The sequence below is a fragment of the Mytilus californianus genome, unplaced genomic scaffold (assembly GCF_021869535.1).
Source record: "Mytilus californianus isolate M0D057914Y unplaced genomic scaffold, xbMytCali1.0.p SCAF_6, whole genome shotgun sequence".
Lineage (NCBI taxonomy): Eukaryota > Metazoa > Mollusca > Bivalvia > Mytilida > Mytilidae > Mytilus > Mytilus californianus.
The window spans coordinates 99583447-99607765 of NW_026262712.1; the positions used below are offsets into that span (position 1 = coordinate 99583447).

At 33.4% G+C, this 24319-nt stretch overlaps 2 protein-coding genes across 6 annotated transcripts in view; both read left to right on the forward strand.

Moving 5' to 3' along the window:
- Positions 1–13970, forward strand: part of LOC127705818 (uncharacterized) — a 29289-nt gene extending 15319 nt beyond the window's left edge. For all 5 annotated transcript variants that reach the window (XR_007984038.1, XR_007984040.1, XR_007984037.1 and 2 more), the window contains 4 exons: positions 421–492; positions 1430–1471; positions 2024–2094; positions 13160–13970. Coding sequence is in view for 1 of the 5 variants with exons in the window: in XM_052210173.1 (XP_052066133.1) it covers positions 421–492; positions 1430–1471; positions 2024–2073 (164 nt within the window). In the remaining 4 variants the exon portion in view is untranslated. The remainder of the gene's footprint in view (positions 1–420; positions 493–1429; positions 1472–2023; positions 2095–13159) is intronic.
- On the forward strand, positions 6560–9026 carry LOC127705816 (uncharacterized). Its single transcript, XM_052210168.1, has 2 exons — positions 6560–8259; positions 8896–9026. The coding sequence occupies exons 1-2, from the start codon at positions 7106–7108 to the stop codon at positions 8972–8974; spliced, it is 1233 nt and encodes a 410-aa protein (XP_052066128.1). The 5' UTR covers positions 6560–7105; the 3' UTR covers positions 8975–9026.
- Positions 13971–24319: the final 10349 nt, after the last annotated feature.

The following is a 24319-nucleotide window of genomic DNA, read 5'->3' on the forward strand; positions in this document are numbered from 1 at the left end:
GCGTAGCATTCGAAGATGTGAAAACAGATTTAGTGATATCAAAGCACCAACATTTACCGCAAGTTTACCATTATAATCTTCAGTATTTTAAATTCCACTTGAACAAAACGCATCGTCACTTATCAGTAAAAATTGAAAACCTACGAATGTTAAAACAAAATTATAACATTTACAGCTAAGCATGATATTCGGTCCTGTTCTTAATTCAAAAATTAAATTTAAAACATTGTGATTACTAATTTTACCTCGATTTTTCTCCATGTACTTTTAAAAAACATTTAGTATAGTGTAAATGTAACGGTGAAGCAACAATCAGAATACCAACCAAACCCCTATACATTTTAATGAGATGCGCTGAAACGTTCATTAGTTCTGCTATAGCATAATCATAAGGACTGATTCAGTTTGTTATCATTTTAGTACAATTCGTGTTTGTCTGCCTTGGAGTGATATTTGGAATTATAAACAGTGTTCTTTTTCTGAACAAAGATGGTAATTTTTCAAGTATAATATTTACAATATATTTCATAATATTATATATCTAATAACATTCACCGTACCAATTTTACTGCATCAGATGCGCATTTCGACAACAAATGTCTCTTAAGCGATGCTCGAGGCCAAAGTATTTGAAAAAAAATAAACTTATACAAAAATTGAAACGAGAATGATCAAACCAAAATGCACTTAAAGTAAAGCCAAATCCGGACAAGAATAAGAGCTTTTGCACTAGGGAGATATATTCCTGATTTTAAATCATTTTCAAAATTTTATAAAAACGAATTTCATTCAAACAATATCTGTATTTTCATGCCAGTACCGAAGTACAAACCCTGGGCTGGTGATACTCTTAGAGACTAGTAGTGTACCGGTAGAGGTCTTGACCCAGTAGTAGTAATAACATTAAAGGCGCCATTTTTGGTGCACCAGACGCGCATTTCGACAATAAAGTTAATTACCAATATCAAGGCGTGCATTTTGTATAGCTTTTTTTCTCTTAGATTTTTACCGTTTAATGGAGTTATTTATAAAACAGTCATCTTTCTAAGGTTTCTATTAAATGTTGAGTGATCAATATATGCAATGATTTTTGGAAGCCCTCTTCATCACAGATGCTATGAAGAATATATATTTATCGTGTCCTATTCTGCATAGCATGCTTGTATATGCAATGATAAATCAGTATTCGCATTAACTGTTGTTGATGAACTATTATTATTAACATATAATACTCAATTTACATTATAGAAGTAGTAATTTTAAGTAGAAACATATAAGTTTTTTACTACAATATTAAAACAGAAGAATCATTGACAACGTATATCCTGCTAAAATCAATCTTTATTGTGTGTTACGTTTTATTGTACTACTAATTACTGATTCTTTCTGAGTGTTTTTGCTTTTGTCATTACATTTCTCAATCTTACAGAAATTACAAACAACATACCAAATCAAGATGAGGAATTTCCAGGTAATTTAATTTCGAGAAAGTATTACATTATGTTTCAGCTGTGGATTTTTTTTGGAGATCAACTTATGTATTATAACATACTTGTCTTAAATTCTCCGTTGATAAACCTAAAAATTATTAAGAAATTACGGTTCCAACTCCAGCAGGCAAAGTTGACCTCAGGTGAATGGTTATTCATTTGGGTTTAAGTTTGTGTGCTTCAGATAAAGGTATATCCAAAAAACCTCTTCGAGCGCATTAACTTTATAGTCTATCATTTTCTCTTTTTTTTCTCCATTTCTTTTATGTTATATTCATGACGTGAAGTCGTTTGTAATTTTTCATAATCTCAACCGAAACCAAATGTTGTCTTTTGATTTTTCAAGTGTCTCACCACGCACGGTGACATATTTGGACGAATACACACACAAACTGTCAAATTCCTGTCCTGTTTATGAGTTACACTATACATTCTAAGTGGGATAAACAACCTTTCATTTGAGATTGAACAATGATTGCAATATGTTATAATTCACTTTGTTGTTATTTTATACAACCATGCATCTTTTAAAGATTCACAGAGGCTCAGTCGGAATAATGAAGTAAATGAATCAGACTTGTGATGAAGTTTCGAGTAAGCGCACGTGAGTTTATATATTTCCAGTTAACATATTTTTATATTAACTTCCAGTTCAAATATTGGACGGTAAAACTATTTTGTTATCCTGCTATAAAGTATTTGCTTGTACAATAGAAACAATACACCGAAAGTCCTTTATAAATGGCAATTACATATAGTAGTATTGAAAAACACTCTTTTTTATGTCTATTGTACTCCATTTAAATTTCAGTTAGTGTTTTAAAATGATCTTGTGGTTTGCTTATTAGCAGGTGAAAATGTATGACTATCAAAGTCTTAATAGAATTTTTCGGAAAAGAAATTTTCTAGAATTCTAAATCTATCTATTCTTGTCAAGGCCAGTAAACTTTTAAACCTGAGATCCCTGGTAATTGTCAGGGTTCATGTTCCTCAGTTTTCCATGTAGTGTTGTGTAGATTGCTGTTTGTCTTTTCGCCGCTTTTCGTTTTCTGTCATGGTGTTGTAGGTTCGCGTGGTAAAATATAAAAAAAATGTTGAAATACTGTTCCAACACGTTATTTCTCTAGTATGCCTTATTGCCTAATAAAAAGATAATAAGTGTTGCATATTTCCTTCGAAGCCAAACTTTTAAAATATCGATAAAAACTGTCGCATTGTCCGTTTTGATATTGCTGTGAAAAATGATAAATCTAATCAATATCGGACGACATTGTAAGCAAATCTATTGTTCGAATTAGGAGTACGAAAAACATCAATGAACATGATATTAATTTGATAATATGTTATTTGTTAGTATATCATTGTTACAGTATTGTTTCATATACCCTATTCTATTATCATCTATTATATGTTACGATTTCAAATTTGTTATGATACGTCCGCTTAATACTAGCCTTGCTTAAAAACACAGTTTTTAATTTGTGAATGTTCGTGCAGTATCTTTTTACAGACTCTTTAAATCTTCATCTTCATCTTCATCTCGAAGTAGCATCACGGGTAGTAACCTCGTCATATCGAGGAGCGTTTAGTACAGTGATTTTGTTATAGTTTGGTTAAGTTTGACATGACGGTGTTAAGTGTTTTTGATGACAATCAATGCCAAAATGTAAACATTCGGATATTTTGTTAAAGGAACTTCTGACCATAAATTCAAGCTGGTAAGTATCTTTGTCTATAGTTAATATGTTAGTACATCAAAATTTGTATCATATAGTTAACAATTTTACACAGAATAGTGCTTGCGTATGTCAAAATTTAAAAGTTGCTTATTGGTTTATCGTGCATAAAAAAAAGTCATTTGCTTACTGTCTGTTACATCACATACCTCTTTATGATATAAAACTCCCGTCAATTATTCCGAAAAATACCTACTTTTGCACACAATTCAAAATTACTGAAAATTCGGAGTCATGGTTTGGTTCATTCATGTCATGGTTTAGTTCATGTTCGACATGGTTCAGTTATGTTATTCTTGTCGTGTATGATGAAGAGTAACGATCAAAATAAACAGTCTTTTTACAAATATTGAATTACTTTTTTAAAAAATCGTTTCATTTGAAATACTAAAGGACATATGAACGCATATATAATGTAGTAATATGTAATACGTAGATGCGGTATGATTGCAAATGAGACAACTATCCACCCGAGACCAAATGACGTGGATGCTAGCAACTATATGTCGCCATAAGGCCTTCAACAATGAGCAAAATACATACCTCTTAGCAAGTTATAAAAGGCTGCGACAAAATTAAATGTAGAAGAATTCAAATGAGAAAACCAACAGCCTGATTTCTGCAAAACAATAAGCAAAATATGATATACAGTTACAAACGATAGTCACTGCATTACAGACACTTAACATGAGACAGAATATAGAGAATATCGCGGAGTTAAACATGTTTGCGGGCACCCCAACCCCTTCTTCGCCTTAACCATGTCAGACGTGTAATAGTACATCAAAGAAGAAAAAACTGTCAAAATCAGTTGAAAAGGACTCATCAGATCGGTTCAAAGCAAAAACATCAAGTAATATAAACACAAAATACACAAATACAAAACAGACCTGTAAGTACTGGGATTTACTGGGACCTAGTTTCAAACCAATAACAACTAATAAAAAATCATGAATCCAAGATAGCTACTTTTTTAATTTTCAGGATGGAATTCTGCTGCCAATATTGTGAACTGTACAATTTGGACATATTTTCAATTCTAGGACACACCATACTAAATCATGGAGATCGATTTCTTTCAGTAAAACGAAAAACAACTAAAGATGGCGTGTGTGGGTATGTTTCCAAACATTATCATATCATTCCAGATATTTTGAAAACTGAAAACAAGAAAATATGGATAAGCCCAGGAGATGATAAAATCAAAATTATAGAAGTTTGCTCGGAAAAGGCCATTGAAAAGTTTTCTAAATCAGAGAATGACGATTTAAGAATGGAGCATGATTTAGTTAAAGATCAAGGTTTTCAGGAAGAATGCAAACAGCCTCATCATATAAACCTAGCAACAGTTTTGAATAAAATTCCTAACAACGACAGTCAAAGAGATAACTTTTTACTTTTCATACATCTGACACTACAAGATAGATTTCCCATGCAGAGCATAGCCTTTTTGTTATTTTTAGATGTTGTCCGTTGGTTTTCGGAATCTAACGTCTCAGCAATGCGTTATAGCGAAAGAAGTAAAAATTTCTGGCATATCGGTTTTCGGTTATTCCATACAAAATTTTTAAACTTCATGAGAGGACTAGGTAATCAAAACTTGGTTATGGAAAATATTGCAAAACGCGGAAATCTTTATCCTGAAGATTCAAAATAAAATTTTGCTGTTCCTAGTAAGGCAAGCTTGGCTTGCATGCCAACAGTTCTGCCAAAATCAATTCAACCTGGAATTATAAAGGAATTCATATCTTTTATTTCCACAACAGACGACGTCACAACAAAAAGCGGGAAAATATGTGTTGACCTGAAAAAAATTAACTCGGGAAGAGGTGGCGATTCCATACCTGTAGACCTATGGGGGTATGAGGATAAACCTAACAGATTAGAAAAGGAAACAGAACTCGAAGCCGACATGCAGGTTATTCAGTGCCTAAAAGAAAAGATAAGCTCAATGATAACATTGGGATATGACAGTCTCAGTATTTTAAGAGACAGTAATGAACAGTTTACTCAAATGAAGAAGGGACTTTTTGAAATTTTTGACATTCTTTGTCAAAGATTAAAAGTCTTGCGACTGTATCTCGTTGGAAAAGAAGCGAATCTGAACAAAATAATGGAAAAGTCGGAAAAACAGAGCCCTGGCGATTGGAAAAAATCAAAATACGCATACGCTATAAGTGCCATGAAAACAAATATAGGAATGACAAAAGATTGCATTGATGGCTTGCTAAGGGTTAACGATAGAATTTGCAAATACTTTTCGTATATGAACGATTCAGAAACATCATTTGTGATTGGAAAAGAGGCTGACATGAATAACCAACCAAATTATTTTTGTCTAAGATCAGAATATTGTACAGAAACCAAACGCCAATGTACCAAATTTCTTCAGCAACGGTCTGACGAATGGTTTGAACTACGGAAGCAGGCTAAAGTAACTGCAAGTACAATTCATACAGCACTTGGTTTACGCACACTTAAGGAGCAGCAAGCACATTATGATTCTGTAATTCTAAACAAAGACAAGGACGGAGTACAGTCTCCCACGCCCCAGATGTTACACGGTATTGAAAATGAAAAACACGGAGTTGCAACTATATGTGGCAAGATATTACCATCACTCTTCCCGAAAATAAAGTTTAAAGAAGTTGGTTGCTACGTTAAATGGAGGGAAGACAAACCTTTTCTTGTTGCCAGTCCAGATGGTGAAGGAGATGAAGGTCAGATGAAAAGGGTTCTTTTCGAAATAAAATGTCCATACAAATCCGATTGGAAAACTAATGTGAGCTACTCGATTCCAAATTACTATATATTACAGCTGATAACTCAAATGGGTGCCTCAAAAGAATGCTACGGGTATCATATTCCGGAATCCATTTTTGTTTCGTGGTCTGAAGAATCAACGACTGCTTTTCTTGTGAAATTTGATGAAGATTTATATAATGCAATAGGTGCAGAGGCAGAATTTCTGTATGGAACACACAACAGACGACCTACCAAAAAAAGACCGAAAACGAAAGAACTAAAAGAATATATAGATACATTTCTGAAACAAAACGTGAAATACTTAGGAGAGTTCAAATCTGTGAAAGCCAATCAATGTAGACACGATTCTGCTCAGACTGATGGAGTGTATGGTTCACACTCACTAAATACGGAACACAAACAAACGTTTAACACGATTGACCTTTTTGAAATAAAGAGCTGCATAGATGATGTAAAGTGTTTGATCAATCAGCATTTCACCCTTTGCTTTGATAGACCAAGTGATGTAATGGTCTTCATGTTGAGTGACTTGGATAGGACCTATGCGATCGACAAGCCTTACGTATTTCCTGTTGCCTATGGGTTAAGTCCAAAGCATTTGAAAGCGGACACTGTTAGACAGATGCTTGAATTCTTACGCGAACAACTAAAGACATACAATATTCATGTTCAGGTAGAGGCATTTGATGGGCAATTTTCTAAGTTATCTATAGTTTCGTACGATGGATCATCTCTTTCTGAGTTACAGGAGAGGAAAATGCATTGGAAAGAAACTTGTGTAAAATCATCTCACGAACTTTTGCGCCCGTTCCTTCAGTTGGGAAATGTAGGTGGTCCTGTTAAAACATTTGACGATGCAAATGAGAAGTGGAAATTAACTGTTAACTACTGGACAGACATCCATGGAAATTTACTTCATGGTCCAATTACTTGTAATACATGTTACTTTAAATTATCCTCTTCCGAAGAACAAAACGTTTGGAGAGAAGTATTTGAGAAAGCTTCAAATTTCAAAACTAATACAAAATCAAAAAAGTAAGCACTGAGAACAAACCGTGTAATGACAACGATGAAGAAACAATACCTCATATCTCGAATAATATCTACCAGACAATGTTAGAGTATCTTACAAAAAACACAAAAGCAAAACGTCAGAAATTATGGAAATCGAAAGACTTAGATGGATTTGTTGATTGTTTTGACAACACCACAGCTATAGACAGGAATTTTACAAAGGACGAACTGCAAGGAATGTTGAAAGTAAACACCCAAGAGATTAAATCATTTGGACTTAAACAAGGACTTTCATCAAAATCCAACAAATGCATGTATACAAACTTCTTTGCAAAAGTATCTGGCTCTAAAATTGTAGCAGTCTCTATCAAACTGAGATCTCCTAAGGCATTAAAAGTTCTATTGCGAGAGAAATTTACGTCCGTTCGAAAAGAAACATTAAACCGGATAACTTCGCATATTGAATGGCCATTAAAGCTTGACAGTTGGCAGAAGCAAAACTGTTCACCGATTAATATTTCGGAGCTCCTAGAGATGGGTTATGTTACGAAACACAACTGGTTTACAACTCCAGAAAGATCCAGTGATGGTACTATTTTACTACGGTTTCTAGACCATCATCATTTACTTACAAACTGCAGAATCCACTGTTGTAGAAATGGATTTAAGGCTCTAAATATAAATTCTTGTGCATGGTTGAAAGTAGCTAAGTCAAGCAAATCAAATGGGACAGGACTGAACGTGGCTTATGTGGAAGATCTTGTAGATTCTCAAAGCAATTTGGTTGCTCAGCTTACATTTAGTAAAGATGTTGAGAATGAAATGAACAAAAACAATGATGCATTAGAGGCCAATTTTTGCCATTTGATTAGAGAATGGTACGAGGCAGTGGATGAAAAAGGCTTAACAGCGAATGAACGTGTACATAAGCTATTAAATTTGCGAGAATTTCTCCTTGACTCGTGCCAAAAATGTCTTAGACAGTTTCCACCACCTGGAAGTCATGTTTGTGACATACCTGTTGTTTTGTTTACCGGACTTATCACTAGCTGTGAAAGGCTTATTCAGCTTTATCGTCTTTCAAAAACAGGTACATACAATGTCAGATCTATTGGAAGTTTGGACAATGAAACGTTCTTCTCCTCTTTTCGAGACTTGGACCCAAGAGGCGCTGGTGTGCTAAAGACATCTGAAATCCCTAAAGCCATGAGTGTAGCATGTGAAATCTTAACAACAAGGATGAATCCAAACAGGTAAATGCTTTAAATTTCTATTTGTAACAAAAAATGCAAAACAGGTGAATTTTAGAAGCAGTTGATATTTGGAATTGGCGGAAATGACACTTACTAATAAAAACAATTAAAATGCAAATAAGGAGATGTGGTATCCACCAAGGTTCAAATGAAAGGGATGTAAACAATTATAGACAACTAAGGTTCAAATGAAATGGATGTAAACAATCATAGACAACTGTGCGGCCTTCAACAATGAAAAAACCCATACCGTATAGTCGGCTATAAAAGACCCCGACATGGAAATTATGAAAAACTTCAATTGAGAAAATTATCGATCTTATTTATAACAAAACAATTTACAAAACAAACAAATATCAGACGCGAACCCACAAAACCAATGACTTTAGACAGGTACATAAAGAATACGACGGGATTAAACATCAGTTGGCATTCAACCCTCCCCTTAACCTAGAAAAGCGGTGTAACACCTCAAAACATCAGCCAGCAAAGATATGGAACAGTATTTCTATAGGACCCGAAACTACGACATATACCATATCAAATTTCATAGTTCTTATCATAACCAGTAACATGAAGTTATGCTCAAAACCTTTGAATTTTGAAATAATGATTAGTGTTACTTTCATTTAATAGGGGTTTCTATCTCAACACAACTACGAAACGTCCAGTCTACAATCAACAGACAGAAAAGTATGATACTACTTCCGGGTGAAAAACACAAGCAGCAATTGTACATGATAGAGATGTGGTCAAACAATCTGTTGGTGGTTTTAAGTAAGCGTAATAAAACTATATATTAATACCAATATTGTTTCATAATGAGTGAGAAATTCAAATGACATAAAAAATATTTTTTTCAAGCAGTCGCTTAACTATGAAAATGAGGTTAAGTACAACGGACATGAATATGTCAGACGGAAATATCGTTAAATAAAGCATCAGTATACAAAGTATAAAGCCTCCATGACTTCTTTCCTCTGAAATATAAAGCATCATGCAAAATGTTTACACCGCCGCCGACGCCGCCGGATTGTAATCCCTATGTCTCGTATTCTGCGTAACGGGACATAACCTCCCTTCTCTCAATGAAAAAAAAAACAATGCAGAAACTCCTGTTGTAATCTTCATAATATTACCCAACTTTAATATATTAATGATATCAAGAAAGCATAACTCATTAAATAGTGAATAGCATCACAAACTCCATCATGATTTGTGGTTTCTCTAAGCTGCTCGCTCTTGATGGGCGAGCAGATCCTGCACTATAAGGAACACCCGTTATGTTGGTCATTGTAAGTACAAATTCAGCGGTAACTCTCATTTAGTGATATGCATCCATTGATAATGATTGTTGGCAGAACATGGTGTCCTTATATAAATATATTGTACGTGCATCTTTTAATTATGTCTAGCAATAACAAGATATATATATATATATATATATATATATAGTTTACACTGTAGTTTCATTGAATAGCATATGTAACAATACTTAAAGGATAACTATTTCTTTCAATATTTGTTTCTTAATTTTGTTATCTTTTATTGCCGCAGTCATATTATAAATTTGAATCCAATTGTATTAATTAAACAATACTACATTTATTTATTTTCAGAAGCCATGCATTGTTTGACCAACCCCGAAGATCAACTGCTAAACGTAAAAGTGCAATGGTGTACCCATATGATGGATTTGCACATGGTGCTCAAGGAGTTCGTCAATACCATAGGAAAGATGAAGAAAAAATCCTTCCTCATAAAAGAGCATGTTATGATATCTAAAGAATGTCATTACCTTGAAAATGAGACAATATATCATTCAAAATTTATGAATGCTAGAAATAAATATATAAAAAAACTTTTAAATTTATTCAATACTCAGTCATTAAGAAATTAATTTGTTTTACATATTTTACTATGTCTTGTGAAAGATCGAACCCAACGGAAGGACTTTCCACACATACATGTATGCTCTTTCTGTCCGTGTTTTCCATTGTGATGTTGGTCAAGTGAACGTTTGCTGTTAAACACAGCATTACATTCCGTACAGTTGTAGGACTTATTCCCTTGACATTCTTTGGTATGCCTTGTCATGGATTGTCTATATGCAAAAGCCTTGCTGCATACCGTACATTTAAATGGTTTATAGTTCAGGTGTTTGCTGTTGCGATGACCTTCAAAATGTGCATGATCATTAAACCGTTGGTGACAAATATCACACTCTATTGGGCGTGAACTAGCATGATCTCTCAAATGACGACTTAGGCCGATTCTTGAAGTATATTTTTTTCCACAAACTTCGCACATCAAAGGGTTTGAATGTCGTGCTTCATGTTCCTTCAAAGCCCATCTATCAGCGAATTTCGCTGGACAATGAGAACAAATCATTTGATCCCCGTGTGTTCTCAGGTGGCGTGGCAGACATCTTCTTTCAATAACTTTAGAACAGATGTCGCACTGAACTTTAGTTGATTGTGGCAAACCCTGTTGTTTTTCATTATTGTTTTCGTCTAACTCGTTATCATCTTTATTCTTTGAAACCACTGTTTCTTCAATTAAATCTGTATCATCAACAGCTTCAAATGACCCGTCTAAAGGAGCAATAGATGCAATTGCCTCTGAAAAATCGAATGAGTCCATTTCAAGTGATTTGTCTAACATCTGGAGCCTTATCGTGTAAATTAAATAACAAAACCAACAATAATGAATTTGGCTGCGTTGTTATCCAGTTTTATGCAAGACCTTTTTAGTTTCACAAATAAAAAAGAATTTATTAACTACAAAATATGAAGTTTTCAACACAGATACCAAACAGGCATTCATAAGTGAGAGGAAGGGTTTAAACATTTAATTTAAATAACATATTTACTGAATTCCTAAGCTGCGACTATCCAAAAAAGTCCGGAACCTCGTGACGCGACAAGTTGTCTTGTGTCATATCATACTGTTTTACGCTATATTGAGAATAGTGTGATGGTTGCAGATCTCTGGTTGTTTCTGTTTAATTTAATTCACCAATTTTATAGAAACGGTCTGATTTAGAGCTTGTCATATTTCATTCTATTGTTGAAGACTTCATGTTTGTGTTCTTGGGTTGCTGTCTCATTAATGTATTTTCCTCTTCACCTTATATTTCATATTACCTAGTATATTGAAATAGGCAAAATTGATAAAAGGCAAATATAGATAGCATATAAATATCATTGAATGTTCTAAAAAGTAATTTGTAGGAACAATTTGAAAGTTTCTGAAGTTCAAATGAAGTGTGCTTGTGATATCAACATTGTATAAACAAACTTACTATCTGTTTCATCTTCATTCATCTTATTCTGCGAGCTGTCCTACTACAAACGACGATTTCTTGTCTAGCCAGGTCAAAAATAAGGTCGTACACAGTTTAAATGTACATGTACCAGACAATATAACACGCATTTCAATTCTTTTTTTTCAATCACATTTAATAATGTACCACTTCATACTTAATACTAGATCGCCGGAGCTTTTTCAGATATTATCGAAACTTTATTGCAATTTTTTAAAGAATTAAGAGATACTACACCATGCATTTATTCAATATTACCAAAAACTTAGTCTTTTTATTCATTCGTAATAATAATTGATAAACATGAACAGTATGTCGGCTTCATTCTAAATCGAAATTGTGATCTTTCATATTTCAAATTCGAACTTTGTAAGTACTTTTTATTGTAATTTCACATATAGTTTATAAAACCAATAAGTTTTAACTGTTGTCCATGTCACGCGTTAAAATTCGGTTTTGTAAATGGTTGAAGACTTATGCTGTCCTCTTAATATCATTTGGTTGGTTTTGTAGTTGGGTTACTGTATCATGGGCATATAACCCCCACATCTCCTTTTATTCATTATAGACTGGTTCAAAATTAAAAAAAACAAAAACAAATAAATGTATAGTTCGCTAGAAAAAAAATGTAAAAGCAAGAATTACTTTTTGACTAGCTGCTACGTTTTGCAACTTTTTAAGTAGACGTCTTTAGCTATTTGACTAGTGGTGCCGCTCACGATATTCCCGGCCGATTCAAGCAGTTACATACGGAGAAAAGATTCTATGAGAAACAGAAGCAAAGCTTTCTATTTTTGTTTTTGTATTATTATACCAAAAGCTAGTTTAAAAGAGCAGTGACTATTTAAATTATATTGTAGGAAACTTGCGAAAAGTAACCTGGAATGTTTAATTTACGCTTTGTCGTTTACACCCACCAAATTTGGCAAAAAAGGCTTTTTTCTTCTTAGGAAGTTGATACATTGTGTAACTTCGTTTAATAACAAGCGCCATCAAACAAACTATCAGTATTGAGGTGAAACAAAATATATATTAATTTCGATCTAAACCATGACAAACTAGACCAAAACCATGACGAATTTCTAGACACTTAACCGAACCATGTCAATAACTTAACCAAACCATAGCAATTTCGATATCTTGCTTATTCTGCGTTAATTTCTTGAAACAACAATGCCAATGTAGATCATTTGACTTACAATACAGATTCAAACATCTTATTTGCTTTTTATTTGCTCGGTTGAATAGAACTGAGGTAATTGTTCATAGAAGTAACATAAATTAACCATGTCTAACTTAACCAAACTATGACAAAATCACTGTACTAAACGCTCCTCGATATGACGAGGTTACTACCCGTGAGCATGGGAGACTTTAACATTCAACATAACTTCAAATCTTAAGACAACGTTTTTTTTCATATATATATATATTTTCATCCTAATAATGAATATCTTCAAACAAACACATCTAGTTCATGATTTACTAGCACTATGTAATATTTGTGTAAATCAATCCAAAATATTAACGTTTTTCTTTATCAGATAATATGTACTTATATTTTCTTAATTATAGGCCGCATGCGGGTATTTTTACTCCATCATAGAAGTGGTCATCTTAGTTGTGAAGTAGAAGCTTAATTGTCACGATATTTTATGCCGGTCATATGGTTGAAGTACAAAAAGACATTCGACGAGATTGATTGGTTATTGTAAATGTTTCAAGTGCGCAGTGTTGTCATATACAAGCTGAAGTAAATTAATGTTGTATACTAACTAAATCGAACATTGACTCAGAATATTCAATACTAATAAACCGTAAAGTGCACAGATTTGTCGTTGTTGCTTCAGTTTGTATCATTTCTAGTTTTTATTTTTGAGCATTTGCCCCTAATTCGCCCAAGATAAACGAAAAATATTACTTATGCGAGAAAAAGTATTCGAAAGATCAGCTTGCTTATGTGCATACGTCTTATTTGTCCAGTTGTATTATTAAAGCAATATTCATTTAAAATAGACATGTACAAATAATGTAGGATATTATATTTCCGTTTGAACATCACGTATTTCTGTGTCTGTGATAATCGTTTTCGGGAACGCTGGAAAATAAGTTAGCAAAGTCATTTATTAAACACCGTTTGACAGCATGAAGGGTCTAATAGAACAGCCAATTCTAACTGTGAACAACAAATTTATTTATTTTGTAAAATATAAAAAATATTTCAATACTCCTAACAACAAAATTATCATATTTAAATGTTTCTGTGTGCGATTTTTTTATTTAACGCCATTTTTTCCCAGGTTAGAGTTGTCTTTTTGACATTGTTTTAAATCTTTTTTATTAATATTGTATTAATATTGTGTCATAGATCAAATTTATTCGTTCAGTGTATGTTTACTTGTTTTTGTCTATATGTCTTTTTGATCGAGTTACTTTACAGTGTGTCTTTTTATGTTGCAATGTTACACTACTGTTTCAGGTAAGGGTGAATGTTGGCGCCTGTTTAAACTTTTAAACCCGCTGCATTTGTATGCACCTGTTCTAAGTCTGGAGCTAGATCAGTGGTTGCCATTTGTTGATGTGGTTCATAATTAAAGTGTTTCTCGTCCACGTTTTTTATAGAGATTAGACCGTTGGTTTTCCTGTTTGAATTGTGATTTTGGGGCCCTTTAAAGCTTGCTGTTCGATGTGAGCCATGGCTCCGTGTTGAAGGCCTTACTTTGACCTATAATTGTTTCCTTTTACACATTTTGACTCGGATGGAGAGTTGTCTCATTGGCACTCATATCACATCTTCTTATTTTTATTACCGAAGCTTTGTTTAACCTAAGATGTGACACAACTATATGATTTCATTAATTGGAATCTTACAGACAGAAAAGTGTCATAAAATCTTGTCAATACTGAAGCACTAGTTATTAGGTGGGTGGAACCTTTGGAGACTAATGGTTTACGAACATCGGTTTCGACATTATTCCAATGTGCATAACACGCATTGTTACAATAATCTTCCTCAAATAGATTCGAAACAAAAAGTTTGTACAACCGATTTAATTCAAATATTGGTTACACCATGACTAGTCGCCGTAGGCAAGATTTCGAATTTATTTTTTCAGCTTCTCTGATGGTGTTCATTATTGGCAAAAACCTTAATTACCGAGCATAACTTTTACCAATGTGGATGTAAATGTGTATTCGTGTTGATTATGGCTTGATTTTGTGACCAAGAAATCATTGTCTGACATGGACCACGTTTGCACGACCAAAATTTTTTTCATTGTTGAAAATTGACCGGAATAAAAAAAAATTAATAAAAAGATATCCACAAGAAACTGACCAGGATAATTAACTGTGATCTGGAAAGGTCATAATTTTCATTGCACTTTGCACTCATCATTATGTGGCCAGTATTTATAAACAATGATGAATAGACATGCCCAAAATTTACAATACTAAAATGAGGTCATGCACAAGAGTCTCGTGTTCACATATCTCTTCATCTAATGGTGACCAGAAACAACAAATGGTTATATCCTTGTATTTGTCCGTTGGCATCAAATCACAATTGTCACAATATGCGTTTTTATAAAGTGTTCGTAATGTATACACATCTTGAAAATGTCGTTGGGACCTTGACAAGGCTTGTGTTAAGGTCAACTGTGCATTTATGATCAGGATACCGATTATGTCGTTGGGTTGACCAACAAGGATTAAATCCATCCCTTGTATGTTGTATGCCTCGCCACGGCCTGAGATGAGGGTATCCGAAATGCTTGCATAAGACTATGATATATGGAAGGCGCTTCCATAGATTCACCAATTGTGTTATCCTGCTGTGTAGTTGTATCATTACCAGAAGTCGTCCTGAAATGTGTGACCATGATTTGCCTCTTTTGTTGCTTATCCGTTCTTGCATCGAATTTCGTGGAATCATCACGATCAGTGTCAGGTACCGTCAGTACTTGTCGTACATGTTCCTGTGTCTCTGCTTCACGTGACCTGGACTTATGATTGCTTGCATCATTTGATCAGGATCTTTTGTATCTTTCTACCATCTTAGGTAATCATGTTTTTCTTCTTTCTCGGATTACGCCTTCCACGGGTACAAGTCCGTATTGTTCTTTTAGATAGTTCATTTGGAGTTGCTGACTGGATTTCCGTTTAACCATGTTTCCAAAGCCAAAAGTCTTCATTTCCATTCCTGGGGCTGTTTTATTCGTTATTGACTGGTTTGTCGTCGATTTACGTCGTCTTTCCTCTTTTTGACTGACCTTAATATTTTAGATGTCTGTTTTCAATAAACGTAGCAATCCTGTGCCTAAAGATAAGAAGGGCGATGAAAGTACCTATTGTAACAAATGCACAAAGCCAGTATCTATGGCTTGCAGGAATTGGTTTGGAATACAGATTATTCTCGTTTAATTTTTTATTTAAAAGTTGTTCAACTGAAATCTCAACAAAATTTTGTTATTTCCATGATAACTATATTTGATCAGAATAAGGAATTTAGCTGTAAATGATTTTTCAAAGTGTCGTCAATCCAAATTAATATTTTTGTAAGATGGTCTTAGAAGAATCAGCGGCCGTAAGGTTATATTTATTTCTTTATGAAAATAAGGAAGTAAAGTTATAAATGATTTATAAGCAGTACATATCTAGCTAATTCTTGCAATATTTAAGGGTGCTCTTGTCATAATTGTCTTCGCTGAGGACCCCGTAGATTCACTTGACACGCTTAAGGAAGTTGTACTTCGGAAGATACAAGCCAATGTCCATCCGTCAGATACGTGGCTTCAAAGGAGGTGAGTTTTATATTCTATAAAACTGTGAAGTTGATCGAAAAAAAAAAATAGGGACATTTCATGTTTTTAAAGAAATAATTTAATTTATACACAAGTCGAAGGGGTAATGCGCTTTCTTTATTCCTAAAAAGTAAATAATAAACTTGGACTACTGATTTCTTAAAGCGTTGCCTTTGTTGCGGCTGACAGATTTCTATAAAGGTTTTTGGGGTCGTATATATTTTTTTAGCTCAATCTTTCTTCTTCATCCGAATTCACGTTACAAACCTGGGCCGGTGAGTCTCTCTTTTTCTTCGATTTGTATCTGCACCTTCGAAATATTCTTATCTGGGAATTTTAGTTTAAATTTGCCAAATTCAGAATCTGATCTATCTCGAAAACGTTTGATTAAATTTTGTTCTTTCATTGCACTCAATTTGCTGCCTCAAATGTCTTAGGTACTTCCCTCACAACCTCTATTCGTAGGAAGTCGTAGTATAAGCCGTCGCAAATGTACCCTCCTTTTCTTTAAGAATACGTGCATGGGTATTACCGTCGGCCTGGATAGGGGGATATGCATCCTCTGCTATGCCTAGCAACCTTTCTGCATACATTTATACATTCCCCTCAGACAATTTTCTGGTTTTTCTTAACATTGCCAGAGCCTGCTGCTATTCTGTGATCTCTGCAAATCGTTTTTGCTTTTCACTGAACTAGTACACATTTTATGCTTAGGGGCCAGCTGAAGCCCGCCTTAAGATGCGAAATTTTCTCGCTATGTTGAAGACCCATTGGTTACCTTCGGTTATTTTCTGCTTTGGTCGGGTTGTTGTCTCTTTGACACATTCCCCATTTTCATTCTCAATTTTATTTGTAGTAGGACTTTAGATCTTGCCATTTTGGCAGTTTACCTTCAGCTGCAACCTCGTTAATGTAGTATTTGACAAGATTTGCTATTTGGAATACTATTACCTATACCCTGACCTAAAAATTAAGATCACTAGATAAAACATCAGAATAAAAAAGTGCAAAGCAAATCTAGCAGCATTACAATCAACACCGTGCCAGGCTAAACAAGAACATAGTTTGTGTACTCTTATGCCATACCCAGACACATTAAAAAACAGTAATCATACGTTTCTGTGTACAGCAAAAAAATAAATACTAACGTAACGATTTCTCGTTTAAATGGAATGTTCACAGCTTCGATACGAAATTGAAAACATAATTTTCGAAAGAACTGGTTTTGATTCACTAAATGCATTTCATTTATTCTCGGCATTCCCCTGTTTAGATAGGAATAACAGATTATCTTTTTTCTAATCAGTAAAATCTTTCATTTTGTTGATTCAAGACAACGTAATTATATGTATTATGGCAAACGTATCAATCGAAATCAACGAATTAAGGTAGATAGGGTGTCTTCCTCCATCTTGGATTTTGAAATACCAGAAAACAATCGGTCTAGATCTTTAATAAAATGTGCAAATTTTGAGAGTAATAGGTAATTCACGTGTAAGAATTTTTAATTCAATATAGAAAATGACATGTTTTATTATATTTATGGTTGTATTTTACAAAAAAAACAGAATACTTTTGTTTGATTCATTTTTTTCCAACTTTGCCACATAAGGGGAGGCAACTCAAATGTGAGGGCAGATAATTCAGATAAAGTTACTTTTACAATAGTTTGATTTTTGATTATATATCAATTACATCATCGCATTTTAGATATGATTCCTAAGGACATGTTTTTACGGGGGACTTCAACACATCGTTCAAGTCCGACAGGTTAAAAATATTTTGAGAAATTAACTATAATATCGTCCTCTATCTTAACTAGATTGGCAACAGTGTCGTCAGATCATTTAATTTTAAACGTTCTTCGATCCTATTATAAACATTATTGTAAATGTTGAAAATCTGATGAAAATCTCTTGACTTCTAGAATAAGAAACTAACTTCAAGCACCCGCAAAGCGATTTGTGTTCGTATCAGCCGACAAAGCAGTCAGCAATATGGAAGTGGTGGTATGACGTAAATACTACACGGAAGTTCTCAAGTAGGAAATTATTAATTCTTCTACATTCAGATCCGTACACTCCACATAGAGTCATATAGTTAACAATCATATCATTACCAAATCTAAGCTTAAAGACTATTCTGGTTATTTAATGGTCCCTACTATTTATTGGTTACCTAAACTACACAAAACAAACCGTAAAATATAGCTTCATCTCAGTATCTAGTAGTGTTCTATTACTGATATTTCAGAGCTTTACATTATATATATATATAGCTAGTTCCCTAACTACTTTCAAATAACATAGCATTCACTTTTGTAATAAAACATATGTTAATAGTGGAAATAAATAGTTTTTGAGTGTAAAACATCCTTTAATGTTTTAGATAAATTACGTGATTTTGATGGTCCTTTTATTCGGTTGACAGTTTTGACTTTTCAACTCTTTACACTACACTTGCACACATTCCTATCAAACAAAAAGTTTTCCTATTCATTTAAATGGTCATTTGAAAAATTGATTGAAAATTTATTTGCTGCAACTCACGTAACATGTGTAATGCCTTCTTCTCAAATGAGAAAGGTAAATATGTTAGATTTACTTACTGGAGGTGTGAAGAGATAATTAAAGCAGTATTTTTTTTCTCATTGACAACATTTATGTACGTTTCGGTAATAAATTGTATCGACAGGTAGGAATTCCTATGGGTACCAATTGCGCCACTTTAATTGCTGATTTGTACTTCGAATTTTTATGAATCACAGATACGTCTAAATTCATTATAATTGCTCAATTCAACAACACTTACTGTTATATGCATGATATGTTTTCATTAAAAAAATCAAGAATTCTCTAAACATACTGCAGAAATTTACACATGGAACTTTCTTTAAGAAAATATATTATAAACAGCAATACCTGTGCTTTCCTATATTTAGATGTTTCCGTTTTACACGATAGCGTCTACGTTTACAACCATAGAACGCTCTCGATCCTTTCGTTAATTTTTCTTTTCTGGACGTTGAAGTTCCTTTGGCACCATCTTAGGGTGTTTATATATTTATATGTAAGCGGCAATAAGTAAAATTAGGCATTAAGCTTAAATCCTAGGCAATAAGCTAACGCCTAGGCATTAAGTTATTGCCCGAAATTTTCTGGCATTAAGCTTATTTCCTGAAATCTGATGTTGATTATATAACATATTGCCAAACATCATTCGGGCAATAAGTGAACTTTGGGATTTTTGCCTTATCTTCCATAAATATGTACATTCGTTGAAATATATTCTTCATGTAAAGTATTGTTTATATCATACGTCAAATATTAATATACATTAATTTTACAGATCTTTAAATTTTAGTATTTTTTCATATTCTTAACAAAATTAATCTGTATTTTTTTTTTTGTGGTATTACAACAATTGATATGTTTGAAAGGGTGGGGATTGATGATTCTATCTGAAAATTATTTGAAGAAAATTCGCTTTTCACTGGTCGAGCTGATTTTGGTCTGGTCAAAAGCAGACAAATGTAGATATGAATTTTTACTCACATCATCTTTCCATTTATTTTATTGAATGTTAAATTTCCCAGGCAATCTTGTCTTTTTCACTACTTAATCTGTATTATTATCATTTAAGTGGCTTATCTAATGGAGACAAATGTCTTGAATCTTTGCAGTCTAAATTTGAAAGTAAAAACAAGGAGTATGAACTTTACCTTTTGAAATCCCCAAAAAAGACGACAGCTATAGACTTCTAAAATTGAAAAAGGTATATATGGCTTTTTGAGCATTGGTGGCTTTGCAAAATAAAAAGTAAAATAATGGAGAATGATGAAGAAAAATCAAAAACAAATCTAGAGGAACTGTATGGTACTTTGGAAAAGGCACATACACAGGTCATGGTGACAGAGACTTTATGATTAAACAAACTTAATAAAACCTATGCAAATATTTCTCGTGATTCCATATGGTTGTGCAGATATTTCTCGAAGAAAATCTCAAACAAAGCCGTCAGTCCACATAACTAGGAGTGACATTCCACAAGACCATGCCGCTTCAAATCCTCAACAAAACTTCGAAGTATTACAACATTTCTGTTCTAGAGGCTAAGCAGGGAAGAAAATATGCCCTTAAATAGCAGAACAAATTGGAACTCGGCAGGACGAAAGAGCCCATAGTCTTGAAACAAAAGTGTCATTCCAACACCAGCAGATACCAATTTTACCAATGCTGACTCATGGTTACATTTCAATGGATAGAGTCAATGATCACCATGAGATGACAGCTGGAATTGGTGCAGCTCTTGTTCCACAACAGTTTACGTTATGTTTAACCATACAACATGTTTAACTAACACGGTTGATTCACGAGGCTTTGATTTTAGAATTGTAAGAGAAAGTGTACCCCCTGTCTACACGTCAAGTGTTTTTTTATCATGCAAATGCCCATTTTCAGGTTAAATGAAAGAGACATTCGGGTCAGGAAACATATAGATTTACATGTTTTACTTAAGATAGAGATGCCAGGCCTATATATTTACAGCGATGTATTGCATCATCTGTAACGAGCTTGTCAAGACGAGCATTTTAGGCGCTATTTGTAAACATCTGAAGTACGTTTACAAAGTGATGCCAATTAAAACACGTCATTTCATCCCCCTTTTTTTCTCTTTCCAAGATGGCCACCGGTGATTTCAATCTTTATAGGCATATTCTGAGGCAAATAGAAAGTGTTATGCTCTTAAACTAAACACCATGTTCTAGCAGACTATACTTCATTATTCAGAGGAAATCATAACATTTCTGTAAGACGTGTTGCAACCTGAAATCTCTCATTCTTACATTATACAACGGTCTGGATAGCCATGTTGAATCATTTTTTTCTATTAAGTGCCCAAAAAATGTACAGCTTTATATATTTACAAATACTAATTTTCCTGTTTTGTTAAATTAAAAGAACTGGGTATCACAAAACAAATTTATATAAAATAAAAAATCGATTATTAAGAGATCAATTTAAGGTCTTTTCACATCAATTTTCTAAGTAATTGATAAAAAACTACTTCCGGTTAACTCAAAGTTACTTTTGGCGTCCAATCATAGGTTTCTTCCTAATGATTCAATATATATATAGTTTCTATATACTTTTGCCTGAAATAAGGGAGATAATTGCCAACTTCCTGTTAAGAAAATGTCACTTCCGGTCTCAAATGATAGCTGTTTTTACACTGATTCCAAACATATATGGTTTTTATATACTTGTAGAAAAAGGGAAATTATTGGCTATTTCCGGTTTAGAAAATTCACTTCAGGTCTCAAATGTAAGCTTTATTCACACTGATTCCAAAAATATATGGTTTGTTTATACTTATGCCTGTAATAAGGAATTTGTTTGCTACTTCCGGTGTATATAATGTCACTTCCGGTCTCCAATAATAGCTTTATTCATTCTGATCCCTAAAATATATTGTTTGTATATACTTATGCCATAATAAGGAACTCATTTGCTACTTCAGGTTATATAATGTCACTTCCGGTCTCAATTAATAGCTTTATTCACACTGATTCCAAAAATATATAGTTGTATATACTTATGCCTGTAATAAGGAATTCATTTGCTACTTCCGGTTTGTATAATGTCACTTCCGGTCTCAAAAGGTTGATGTTTGCCTACTTAAAAATATATGGTTTTTAGGTACTTTTCCTTTAAATAAGTGCAAAAAATACAACCTCCGGTTCACTCAATGTCACTTCCGGTTGATTAATTTCCAAGTTTATATGTCACCAAACATTTTGCAAAAGACCTTATGGCTTTATCATGTACCAATCTGAAAAAAATAATCAATTTAACTTAAACTAAAACATGTCAGGGCTAATAAATCCTATTAGATGTCATTGGATTGATTCAGACCAAATGTATCATATCTTCATCACAATAAAGCAAACATTTTGCACTAGTTCTTTTACATATAACTTTAAAAGTATCAGACAAAACGCAAAAACAAGCAAAAGACAAAATTCAGAACATGACTTTGACCTTTGACCTTGACCTCATTTTCTAAGTAAGGACCCTTGTTAAAGTTAGATAACTCCTATAACATTTTAGCGGATCTCTTCGATCCAAATCAGCCAAAAATTCCTGAGGATGTAACTAACAAATATGAAAAAGAATTTTTTGGTTACAGAGGAGATAAACTAACAAGAAAAACAGTGTTTTGGGAGATAACTCTTACAATAAAAAAGTCTACGGCTTAACACGATGAGTTTAAGAAGCGCAATAACTGTTTGAAATAATATCCAAAATATCTATGCCACATCTTGCGAAACAACTTTATGCCGCAAGAAAAGGGCATGGCGGAAGAAAAAAAAATAATAATTAAAAAAGGTCTCTCCACATCAATTTTCGAAATAAGTACTTCCTGTTTACTCAAAGTTACTTTTGGCATCCATTCATAGGTTTCTTCATACTGATGCAATAGATATATGGTTTATATATACTTTTGCCTGAAATAAGGGAAATAAGTGCCAACTTCCGGTTTAGAAAATTCACTTCCGGTCTCATATGATAGCTGTGTTTATATTGATTTCAAGAATATATGGTTTATATATACTTTTTTCTGTAAACAGGGAGAAATTGGCTACTTCCGGTTTAGAAAATGTCACTTCCGGTCTCAAATGATACGTTTAATATGCCAATTCAAAAAATATATGATTTCTAGGTACTTTTCCATGAAATAAGTGCAAAAATGATAACTTCCGGTTTACTCAAGGTCACTTCCGGTTGACATTTTTAAAGGTCATATATCACCCGACATTTTGCAACAGACCTTATGGCTTTATCATGTACCAACCTTAAGTTATAATCAATTTATCTTAAAATAAAGCAGTTCAGGGGCAATAACTCCTATTAGATGTCATTGGATTGTTTCAGACCGAAGATATCATATCTTCATCACAACAAAGCAAACATTTTGCACTAGTTCTTTATATATAACTTAATAAGTGTCAGAGAAAATGCAAAAACTAATAAAATTCAAAATTAAGAACATGACCTTGACCGTTGACCTTGACCTCATTTTTTAAGAAAGGACCCAAGGACTTCAAATAATAAGACTTCAGGTTAATACGACTAACGGTTTTTGAGTTACAAAATCATAGCAACAAATTTATTTGGTAAAGGTAGATAACTCCTATGAGATTTTATCGTTATCTTGTTTGGTTACGGAGGAGATACACTAACAAGAAAAACAATGTTCGGGGAGATAACACTTACAATAAAAAGTCTTCAACTTAACAAGATGACTTTTTAAAGCGCAATAACTGTTCGATATAATTTCCAAAATATCCAAGCGACATCTTGCGAAACAACTTTATACCGCAAGAAAAGGGTTTGGCGGAAGAAGAAAAACAAATAATAATAATAATAATATTCAGAATATATACAATAGGTCTTTCCACAGAAAAGTGGAAAGATCTAATAATGATAATAATAATAATAATTATAACAAATACAATAGGTCTTTCCGCAGAAAAGTGGAAAAACCTTATTTTACAGTCTATGAAAAGTGCTGTCGTTGTAATTGTTCCTGCCAAAACTAATGGCACCGAGAAAGCTATAAAATAGATAAAGTTTGAATTTGCGCACTCAGCTTGTCACCGAAAATGAGTAAAACTGTCAATAATTGGACAATGATGAGTCAAGCACATGAAGCAGTTGTTACAATAGTTAGTAAACAAAAATCTTCAAAAAGCTATTCTGGGTAACATTTATATGCCATGTTAGAAATTTGGTTTTTCAAATTCGAAATATATTCTCTTAATAAATTATAGCGATCTTGGTGAAGTGATGTCATACCTGATTCTTTTTAAAATATATCATGAGTCGAGGTGCATTAAATATACGGTATCGGCACAAAGCTTGAAAGTGTG